This window comes from Sarcophilus harrisii, chromosome 2 (assembly GCF_902635505.1).
Source record: "Sarcophilus harrisii chromosome 2, mSarHar1.11, whole genome shotgun sequence".
Classification (NCBI taxonomy): domain Eukaryota; kingdom Metazoa; phylum Chordata; class Mammalia; order Dasyuromorphia; family Dasyuridae; genus Sarcophilus; species Sarcophilus harrisii.
Genome location: NC_045427.1, coordinates 254,649,686 through 254,661,772, shown reverse-complemented (window position 1 = coordinate 254,661,772; position 12,087 = coordinate 254,649,686). Strand labels below are relative to the sequence as shown.

Sequence of the window (12,087 nt, the reverse complement as noted above, 5' to 3'; positions counted from 1 at the left end):
AAAGTTGCTATTTAAATGTCTAATACTGTAATTATAATGTTACATTAGGATGAATAGTTAAAAAAGAATATTTTGATAGAAATAGAAATAAAATGTTTTCAAATGATCTTACGTTTGAGTTTCTAAAAAATGAATTTGATTAAGTGCTTTGATATTTAACACATTTAATTCATTAGGAGGATACTCTTACATAGAAAATAAATGTTAATCCCATTTGAAAGGACTAAATAACTTCCTACTCTTTATGAGGAATTATACTGAAAATAATCTAGTTTTTCTAGTAATATTTTGTTTTGTATTAACATTCTGTAATATTCTGCAATATATTATACTTTTCTTCTCCTGAAATATCATAAAGCACTTTGGAAATGTTACCAATTTCTGAAAAGATATTATGAAATAAATAACTTCCTTGCCTCTTTTCTCCAAATTCTGTTGTGGAAGATTTTGTACACAGAAATAAGTGAAATATTAATATACCTTGTATGTTACAAAGATAATTATCTGTATTCATAATCTGCTTAGGTAATTATGCTTTTTGAAACACATAATTTCTCCTTAGCAGTTATTTTTCCTCTTGAATTGGGGAAAAGAAAGAAATTATGTAGGTAGTCACTGGAATTTACACATTCCCAATTCCTACTGCTAATCTTTGAAATCTGAATTTTCATTATTTTATAACTGAATTAGTGAGAGAAAGGGAATACATGAATAAAAATAATATTATGTTAAAACAATAAATTGACATCATACCTAATAGTATTTAAATAATAAAAGAACTATTTTTAACATCAACAAATTTAATGGAATTTTTTGTTATTTACAGACTCTTAATCTTAGCCAAGTAAATACAAATATTAATTTATATGAATACAGTTTTACTCATTCCTTTGTCATAATGACTTAACTTTCTTTTAAAATCTAGTATAAAGGTTTTGTAATAATTTTTGTTTTTAGCAGCAGTTTACTGTTAAGATAAGCTAGTGGAAAAGAAATCCACAATCAGTAGTATTGTTAAAGTTTATTCTTCTTATTGTTTGTTTTAACAGTTCTTGTGTTTTCTAATTGTATCATGATACTTTTGAATTTTTTTCCTAGTAGTTTCCAGGAAACTTTCTTCGTTATGCAATTTTGCAATTTACCTTAATTGCATTTTCCAGGTATGGAAGAGTGAATTATGTTCTGACTCGAAGGTTAGAACTTTTGCGGGAAGTTGGAAGATTGCAGGAGAGTTTGGGAGTTCCAGGGGATGTCTCTTACACTTGTGAAACAGCAGGCCACTTCTTCTTATACCAAGTAAGAGATTAAGGACTTATTTATACAATGCATAGTAATATGCAGGCAGTGTTCTAAGTGTTTTACAAATATAGACTCATTTTGTTCTCCCAACAAATCTGTGTTTGCCATTTTACAGTTGGGAAACTGAGATTTATAGGGGTTGTGATTTGCCAGAGTTTATGTGGCTAGTAGGTCTCTGAGGCTGGATTTGAATACAGGTCTTTCTGACTTTAGGCCTCATTCTCTATCCACTCTACTCCCTTACTTTCCTACTTCCCTCAAGAAAAAGGGTTTTAGACATATTTATTACTGTACTTGAATGTATATGGCATAGATTTATTTATTTATTTATTTTTTTAAAATTTTTATTTAATAGCCTTTTATTTACAGGTTATATGCATGGGTAACTTTACAGCATTAATAATTGCCAAACCTCTTTTTCCAATTTTTCACCTCTTACCCTATGGTATATAGATTTAGATAAACCACTTTGTTTACTCTGAAAGCATTTCTATTTGGTAACTGAGAATACAAACTACAACCAAAGATATAATTATGACTGCTAAATGCTTGGGTTATTATTTTTAATTCTCTTTGCCAAATGAGTCATCTATTGAAAGGCCAGTGCCCTAGGTTTTTTTCCCCTTTTTTCGTGACTTTGGCATAGTTTCCAATCTGAATATTCTTTTAAGCTCTGAAAATATCAGTAATTTTTTTGTTCATGCTATTGATGGCAATGTTTAGGACAGTAACTAACTATTTCAATGTTTGTTAAACAACTAATGAAGAGAAACCAATTATTTCTTTAAATGGTTGAAAATATAGTGTTGCTTAAAACAGACTACACAGTGGGGCTAAATGTTAAAAGAATCATAAGAATATATATCCTCATTGTAGAGATGAAGTTTCCTTTTTGGTTGGATTGGTGGGGGTTAATCTTAATAAAAGTAAAATGCCTTACATGAATTCAGACCATTTTCTAGTTACTAAAACAATTAGAAATACTATAGATAGTTAGACCCAAACCCAACGATTTGTAGTAGAAACAATAAAGAATTTAGTACAATTTTATTTGTTATTTTTTTTTAACTCAAATAGGTTATTAGTTAAACATTCATTATAGCCTTCATGTGGATAATACTGTGTTAAGTGCAATTGAGAATAGGACAAATACACAAATTACTGTGCTGCAAAGGAATGTGCAGTTAGCATGAAAGAGAGATCCAGGAAGAGTGGTGTGAAAAGTCTGAGGAGGGAGAGAGATCATTTGCATCTGAGAGAATCGGAAAAACTTGTGATGACAGCAATAGATTTGCCTGGAAAGGTGATAGAAACCCTAAACCTAGCATTAGAAATAGAAAAAAGAGTCTATTCGAGGGTTCAAAAAAAAATGAGAAAGGGTAAGAGAAATTTGGAATGGTTAGGAGCCAATTTGGGTAGAATCTTAGAATATATGGAGGGAAGTGTAGTATAAAATAAAAGATGTAAATTTGGAATTAGGTTGTATATTTCTTTGAATGCTAGAATGAGCAGCAAATCAATCATTTATTTTGTTAGTTGTGGGGAACTGCTGAAAGTGAATTGATCATAGTGATATAGTAGGAAGATTAGGAATCTAGATGATAAAAGAATTTAAACTATGGTGGTTGCAGTGTGAATGAAGAAAAGGGACTAACTCTAAGATATAATGTATAGATAGAAACAGAAATTGGCACTGATTTAGATTGTGAAGTAAAGAAGAAAAAAGAGTCAAGAATGACTCCTCATTTAAAAGCTTAGTTAAGTGGATGATAAAATGGGTGCCATTTATAAAAATTAGAGTAAGGTTTCTGGGAAAGTTTTATGGAGTCATAGAAGATGATGAATTTGAAGGGCCAGGAGGACTTTCAGATAAATCTAGCAGGCAATTAGTAATGCAGGACTGGAGCTCTAAGAGTAGTTGATAATAACTACAAATTTGGTAGTTATATACACATTATCGTGTATTATTGAAGCCATTGGGATGGAACGGCATTGAGAAAGAATAAGACCACTATTTAAATGACCAGAGTAGGATGAGGAACCACACCAGAGAGATAATCTTAAAGACAAGAGGAAAGCAAAAAAGCTCTATTTTATTTTCGACTTTTATTTTATGGCTAAGTACTTTAAAAGGTAGAATTGTTCTAGGCCTTTGCAGACTTTTGTGATCATTGGAATCCTACTACAGACTCCTCCCCCTCTTACTTGGTTGACCTCCAGTTTGCTTTGCCTCTTCTTTTTTCATAATTTTATAATTATTTTTGAAAATGCATAATAATATCCTATTTGGTTGATTGATATAAACTTTGTTTTTTACAGGTAATGTCTCGATGGGAAGAATATATTAGTAAAGTAAAAAGCAAAAGTAATAAGATGCCTGATGTTACAGAAATCTCCAGCTTCTTCCCTTTTCACAAATATTTTGCAAATGCTCCTCGGCCCATTTTCAAAAGCAAATCCTATGAAGAAGATATGGAAATTGCTGAAGGGTGTTTCAGACATATTAAGAAAATCTTTACTCAACTTGAGGTGAGGCTTCCCAAGTTCACTAGCTTTTTTTGAAAAATTTTTTTGTTGTTTACTATGAAATAGTTTTTAAAGTGCCAAAAATTGGAAGACTGGATTGCTACCTATGGTTGAAATGGTTGGGAATATACAGGTATTTTTAGGGCAAAATTTATTAAGAAAGGAAATAAGAAAATTGATTGATATATGCTTTATTGAGTTTGCATTTGAGTTTTTCAGAGCGGAATCTATTCTTGACAACCTTTTCCCCTCTTTTATTTTGTATTTGGCCTTTCTCATAAAGTGTTCCTACATAAAAAAACTTAGTGAATCCTGAAGCTTAAAAATCCAATTCCATATTGCAATGGGAATTGTTCAGTGCCTAATGCTGATAATATGTAGGCTACGATTCAGTGGTCATGATTTCCTGGTGGATGGCATCATGAGGTTGAATATTATTTTTAAATCTTTCTCAATTGTTGATTAGTACATAGAGAAAACATAATGTTGAAGTGTTGTGCTTGTTTTTCTCAAAGACCCTTTTCTTTTATAGGAATTCAGAGCATTTGAACTACTTCGCAGTGGACTAGACAGATCTAAATACCTTTTGGTGAAGGAGGCCAAAATCATAGCCATGACTTGTACTCATGCTGCTTTGAAACGACATGACTTAGTGGAATTGGGTTTCAAGGTAGTAACTCAGTTTGGATAAAAAATGTTTTCTAGGAATTAACTTTTTCAATTTTCATTTTTGTTCTAACTTTTTTTTTTGGGGGGGGTGATGATGATAATGATGATGATTGTCTCATATTTTGGGAACCTAATTTTCTAATTTCTTGTTGCAGTTCATATTTAGAACTTTTTGTCATTGATCCCTTTGAAGGTATTTTCTAAATGTTAAGATTGTATAATTCGTGAACACTTAATTTGGTCTATAAAAATCTAGTTATCCATAATAATCATCAAGAAATGTCAAATTAAGACATATAAAAAGTTCTGGAGACATAGTTTTTGGGTAATTAGACTTTTATTAATTATGACTAGCTAGTGATTAATAAAAGGATGGTCATTGACCATCTTTCCTAAACCAAAGATCCCTCATGGAACCTAGCCAACACTTACATGTCCTTAGAAGAGTGGGTATTCCTAAGGGTGGAAATCAGTTCCAACTGGTTAATAAGTAATGAGAGAATGAATATTATGATGAGAAGTGGGCTTATTCTAATGAGGATCTGGGGGATATGACTGTGAATACTCAATCTTAGACAAAGAAACATTTATCTTTTCCTGAACTATACTAGCGTAGGGCAGCCTAGACATAAAGGGGAATCCACTTCCACTCAGATCTGTTTGACTAAAACACAATGGACCAGAATTCACTCCTAGACTAGAATTTCTTTATCTTTTGATCAGATCTGTTTTCCCAGTGTGTTTCTTGCATTTTTTCATGTCGCTATCAGTCATGCACTTCAGAGGCTGTCTGAATAGCCTACCAATGTTGATTTTTGAATGAGGAAATAGAGGGAGGGAGGGGAAATCTTAGTGGAAATTCATTAATTGGTTATCAACATAAGAGAAAAATTATCATTTCTTTCATTCTCTCATTTGATTTTATTGAGAGATGCAGTCTCCTTATTGAATCTCTGACTGATATATAAAGAATCACTTCATGAACGGTTTTTAACCATAGAGCTTATGATAGGAAACAATATGAGGGGAAAAAAAGAAAGAGATTGATCAGCTCGTTGACAAAATGAAAATGGACAAAAGTTCTCTTTGGTTGGGAAACCTTATAGATAAAGGCGTATAGGGGAAAAGTAAATAGTAAAAAAAAAGAAAATTTTTCATGGAGGCCTCATTTCATATAGTTCTCTGGGTCTCTGGAAACATCTCTTGTAGTTCTTTGCTCTGGTTAGAGTAAATTCCTGCTTCTGATTGGTTTCTCTGGTTCAAATCACCTCTAGAGATCCCTTTCTCTGTCAAAAAATCTCTTACAAAATTAAACTCAACACAATTTTAAATTTATTTTGTTAATAGCCAGTTCAAATAGTGACAGTTAATGCAAACCTATCTATTAATTAATTAAAATTAAAAAATTTTTAGGCCAGGTAATTTACATTTTTAGGTTAATCAATTGTCATATTGATATAGCCAAGAAAATTCAGATACAAGCCCCCCCCCAAAAAAAAAAAACTAGAAAACTTTGCAGTTTTTATATTTGACATTGTTCAAAAGTAAGCCATTTGATAAATTTCAGCACTTGTATTGATGCATTTCCTGTGACATGGTTTTAATCAGATGATTGTTGAAAACTTCCATGACAGAAGTAAAAGCTATGGAAAGAACGTTGGAATATGACTACTATTTATTCAATAACTATTCATTATGAAGTGGAAAATTCCTGCAATCATATATCTTAAGTGACAAATTACAGTTTCTTAATCATCTGTTAAAGGCATAAGATTTTAGAGGCCAGTTAGTCTATAAGTTTATGAACGACTTATCTGTAGCCCCTATTCTAATGATTTAGTGGAAGTTGAAATTTGGGGACTATTTGAAACCCTATTGTTTATTTCATATTTTTGTGCAACTCTCATAACTTTTGTGTTTGAACCAAGTCTCCATCTGTATTGCTTTATAATTAATGTTTGCCATTTTTCTGCAAAGCAGTTGGTAGTTAATGGAGTTAACTTTAAAATGATTTGAACTCTATGGAAGATAAATTCAAGATTGAATCATAATTATTGTCATCTCAGAGGAAAGATTCTATACCTGTTAGTTTGGAAAACTAAAGTAAATTGAGTGCAACATAGGATGAGCTTGTTAATCTTGGTAAAAGTACTTAAATATTTGTCATTTCTTTCATGTGGGTACTTTCTCCACCAATGAAAATTGCATTTCCTCTATAACTTAGTAGATAGTGAGCTGCCATAGCCAGAAAGGTAATTACCATATTCTCATCCTGATAATTAGTCCCTCTGTATTGGAGATGTACCTGAAAGGATCAATATTATTGATGTGTTTTAGGTTTTTTTTATTTTTTGGGGTATTCTTGGCCACAACCTGATTTACTTTGTTGCCAGAGATGGCAGTATTACTAATATGCACAGTTGTTCTTAAGATTTTGAAGACTTTAACTCCATTTAATCTCCATTCAGTGTCTCTTAAATAAATAGAGAAAGTAAGAGTTTCTTAACCTCAGCAGCATGAAACATTTAGCTGGAAGAACTAAAGAGTTTTCTTGGAACTAAAGATTTTCGAAATCTTTTAGATATTCTTGGAGCAATTTGCAAATTTTCGTCTTTCATATTTCCACTTTGAATTTAAGCACTTATGCATGAGGAACAGAATTCTTAAATATATTTTGGCTCATCCACTTATGACAGATGAATTTTATTAAAGACTTTTTTTTATCAAGAAGTAATTCCTCCACTTTTAAGCCACTTACCACCACACTAAACAAAGTCAATATATTATGAACCCTACACCACCAGTATCAATAAACTTTATAACCTAATTGGAGATCAAAAGATTAAATATTGATTAAGTGATTATTTTTAGTTGACCTAGTTGATTTAGTTAGTGACTAACAAGCCTTAAAGCATGTGGTACCAAAGTTTTAATGGTCAATGGGGTTAGCCTGAAAAAAAGGAATGAACTTTTTCCAATTAGTAAATGACATTAGAATCTCAGAAATGGGTCTTCAAATGCCGTTAAAACACATAACTGAGCTAGATTCTACTTTTTACTCTTGTCTTTGAATCCTCAGGTCCTACTAATGTTCCTGACAAGTAATAGATAGATTTATTGGTCGTTCAAGTTTCATGAGATCGTAATACTGAAGTTTGGGATCCTCTTACGTTTGCTTAAAAGACTATTTAGACATTAACATGAATAAAGAAGTAAATGGTTATCTTTTCATCTTATTCCTTGTACCCGGAGGAACTATCCATAAAAGATGCATATGTAGTTATAAATTGATTTTTGATGGTTTTTAAGAGCTGACTGTAGGGACATTAGTGGTTGTATATTTAGTAAGGATATATGAAATCTCAGAGTTGAATCCCTGAGAGATACTTTAATATTTTCCAAAATCAAAACATTGAAAAGGAACATTGCCAAGCAAGAATCATATTTGCTGTTTGAATGTTCTGTTTTTCTAAAATGATTGCTCTTCTCATTTTTTTAATGACTTTCTTATTGATAAGCTTTTTATTTTTATTTTTTTAACCTCTCAGTATGATAACATCTTGATGGAAGAGTCTGCTCAGATTCTGGAGATAGAAACCTTTATACCCCTTCTTTTACAGGTAATAATTCAACTGTGAAATAAGTAACGTAATACTTTGAGGTTTTGGTGGGGGAGTTATCAGTAAAAAAGCAACTGCGCAGTAGTTGATGGTGCTGATTGCCACAATTATATATTCTCAGTTTTGTTCATCCTTTCCAATATTCTGTAATAAGTTTGTAAACTTCCTTTTATGTATCCACTGATTACTCTGTAGTTCTGCTGCTTAGGGGGTATTTAGTTTCACTTAAAAATTCATATTTTATCTGTGCAAAGTATTTTGAAAAAAGACATGGTAACTGTAATAAAGAAAATTACATTGTTATGTGCTTTGGAGAGTATACAAGCTATTTTTAATTTCTTCCTTTCATCAAAGTTATTTCTAGAATTGTTTTTCAAGTTGCCTTTTTTTTTTTTTTAAGAGTCCTAAGCCAAATTCTGAGATACAAGTGTTTCCTGCTGTGCATTAATTTTTAACAGCCCTTTAGAATTGGAGTTTTGAAAAGAAAATTTGGAATTCCAATTCTATTAATACAAGCATTTTGCGAGACCCCATTCTGTTTCAGTAGTTAACTTTTAATCAGTTATTTGAAACCTAGGATAGATTTTTTCCTGATATTCATGTTGGTTAGGCCCCAGATTACCCAAAAAACCAAAAACTCATAACTAAGAATTCTTTTGATATAGACCTATGTTTTCAGTAGTGTAGGAAACTACTCATGTTATTGAATTGATTGAGGTTCTCCAAGACTAAATGATTTGAAGCCTAGTATCTTTCAGGGGCAGATTTTAAACTTAGGTCTGTCTTTTTTCCAGGATCTGCTCTCTATCTACTATGTCACATTGTCCTTCCATCTAGAACTATATGGATTGAAAAACCCACAGCTCATAATTATAGTATCAAGCTTAGGCATACAAGGTCTATGCTGTTTCCCTGAACACGGAATTAATTATGTATAAAATGTAGAAATAGGCAAAATTTCCCTTTGACATTTATCCTTGTTCTTCCTTTTTGTGCTCCCTAGTCAGAAGTGTCCTTGAAGTATATTGCAAGTATCACAGTTACATTCTGTGTACTTAATTGCTTAATTCTCCTTAATATTGCTTAATTATCCTTAATATTAGAAGGAATATCAGTCCGGTTTCAGCTAATTCACTTAACTTTTACAATTTTAGATGTAACAATAGGGTGTGCACTAACCTACTTAAATGCATTAGTGGAATTTCAACTAGCATAACAGGAAAGTGAAAAATTTCAGGTATAAAGTTCATCCAAGGTTATACTATAAAGCTGTCTGTGGTCCAAGACACAAACAACTAAACTGAAAGGCAGAGAAATAGGAGATGGATGGAATGTCATGTATTGAGAACAGTAAATAAACCAATTAGGCTAGAGTAGATAATCATATAAATCAGTCTGGAAAGTTTGAAGCTAGACTGTGTAAACTTTAAATTCCCAAATTATTTACATACCATGTATCTTGATGTCATTGTGATATTTTAAAATTACCCTTGTAAAAATTTTAGTATTGATGACTTGATTCTTTTTTTTTTTTTTTTCAAAATCTCTATTCATCATTAGAAAATATAATTTTTATTAATTGGATCACTCTTTGCTAGGGGACCTCAAAAGTAATGGGCGGGCTAGATGGATATGTTAAAGGTTACTTTATTGATATATCATTGGAATTTGTACTTATTTAAAGGCAAAAGAAAATGGAGTTACAAGTTGCAGGTTTATGATAAGATTGCCTTAGGCATTTGTAAATAAAATCTCTTTTCATTTCCGTGATGCCATTATCATTTCTGTTTCACATTTCTAGAACCCACAAGACGGTTTCAGCAGACTTAAACGATGGATTATGATTGGTGATCACCATCAGTTGCCTCCAGTCATTAAGAATATGGCCTTTCAAAAGTATTCTAACATGGAACAATCACTCTTTACTCGTTTTGTTAGAGTGGGAGTTCCCACTGTGGACCTTGATGCCCAAGGACGAGCCCGAGCGAGGTAAATGAAAAAGAGGAAGGAAAAATAGTTTATCTGTTTACTACATGCTGCATTCTGAGTTTGCTTTTTTGTTTTAACTGAAAAGAGAAGCATTTTAAACTAAGGAATTGATTGGCTTAGAGTCAGTAGCAAATACTGGAAGACACACTGGAGTCAGGCTCAGATGCTTCTAATCTTCCCTCATAAGGTTCTAATATTAGCACAGATTAGGAGGTTTACTGCATGATAGCCTTGGCCAAATTCCTGTTCATTTTCCTTATTTTTAGCTTTAAGTGTTTTGGTTTTTTGGTTTTTTCTTTTTTTTTGGACAAAGTTGACTATTGGGAAAATCATCTTGAATCATCATCTATGTTTTAACAAAAATGGTTTCTGTGTCCTTACCTGCTAACACTTCTTTGAGTAAGTTAGAGCCTGTTATCTCTTTCTTTTCTCTAACATTAATTTTCTATTTTGTAACAGTGCTAAGTCTTATTTCAGGATTATTTTCTCAAATCCTGACCTTTTAAAAATGGAATATTATTTTAAGTTCATGCTTTACTCATCTAGACCTTTTAATAATGTTTTAATTCATTTCTTGAGCACTTCTTAAATGCTATGTAGCAAACAATTTACTCAGGTGAAACAAACTTTTTTAGATAGCATAATGGAGACTTTGCATTTTTCACTTGTTTTAATTGAATAGTTTGCTAATTTCTTTTAAAATTAAATGAGAAATACCCCCCAAAACTTATCCACTAATAAGTGTTGCATGATGGTGACAATAATAAATTCATATTAGGATTTAATGCAAAGGTTAGCAAACAAGTATGACTTGCCTTCTGTGTATGGTACATGGGCTGTTTGATGTTTAGCATATGGCAATTTGCATTTACCAGGAAACAAAGACAGTCCTACCCCAATGGAGGAAAGCCTACTGGATACTTTCCCAGAAGGTGACATGTTAATATTTTTCTGCTGGTAATTTATTGAACATAGCGATGCTGTGGCCACTGTAATTTCATGGAGCTGACTGTGCCCTTAGTTGAAGGAGACAACCAGTGCACTAGGAAAGAAAGAATTATTCTTAGGATGAATAACGGCAAAATGGGCAAGATGAATGTCAAAAAACAATATAGTCTTTGAAAAATTTCTCTAAGGTAGATCTGAAAGGAATTTAAATCATTAATCTTTTGTTTTATGGGGATATTTTTAAATTTGTTTTGTGGGGATTTTTTTTAACTTTTAACTTTTAATTTTTTTGCAAAGCTTGTGCAATCTGTACAACTGGCGTTACAAGAATCTGGGAAACTTGCCTCATGTACAGCTCATGCCAGAGTTCAGAACAGCAAATGCTGGACTTCTCTATGACTTCCAGCTCATTAATGTGGAAGATTTCCATGGAGTAGGCGAGTCTGAACCTAATCCTTACTTTTACCAGGTAAGAGAGATGATTTTGTTTCTGAAATCATACTTGTAGTTCTTGCTTACTAAACTTGATCAGTATCTAAGATAGTGGAGACCAGAATTAGATGATTCTAAAATTACTAAAATGATTCTTGAGTGTGTGTGTATGTATGTATGTATGTGTATGTACATGTGTATACAATAATTCTAGTATATTATAATTATACATATGCCTGTATGTATGTATTTTAAGATATATATGTATAAGACATACAAAAAAGTATGGTACACATTCGATTAGTATATGTGTGCAAAAAGAGAAGAGAAGGTGGAGTGTAATATGATATAGTGTCTTAGAGTTGTAGACTTGGAGTAAGAAAGTATCACTTCAATTCCCACCAATGGCAAGTACTAGCTATAGACAATGGGCAAGTCACTTAAGTTCTTTAAGGCTGTTTAATCATCCATAAAATGGGGATAATATTCACTGAAGTACTTATTTTGTAGGTTTGTTGAATGAGTGAATGTATGTATATCTATAAAACCTTTTGTAAGCTTTAAAGTACAATATAAACTTTGGTTATTTTCTTTCTCTATTTCT

At 31.9% G+C, this 12,087-nt stretch overlaps 1 protein-coding gene across 2 annotated transcripts in view; it reads left to right on the top strand.

The window, feature by feature from the left end:
• AQR (aquarius intron-binding spliceosomal factor) overlaps positions 1–12,087 on the top strand; it is a 96,350-nt gene that overhangs the window by 67,760 nt on the left and 16,503 nt on the right. For both annotated transcript variants that reach the window (XM_031952035.1, XM_031952036.1), the window contains 6 exons: positions 1,161–1,296; positions 3,619–3,828; positions 4,358–4,495; positions 8,043–8,114; positions 9,916–10,103; positions 11,349–11,520. In XM_031952035.1, the coding sequence (XP_031807895.1) occupies positions 1,161–1,296; positions 3,619–3,828; positions 4,358–4,495; positions 8,043–8,114; positions 9,916–10,103; positions 11,349–11,520 (916 nt within the window). The remainder of the gene's footprint in view (positions 1–1,160; positions 1,297–3,618; positions 3,829–4,357; positions 4,496–8,042; positions 8,115–9,915; positions 10,104–11,348; positions 11,521–12,087) is intronic.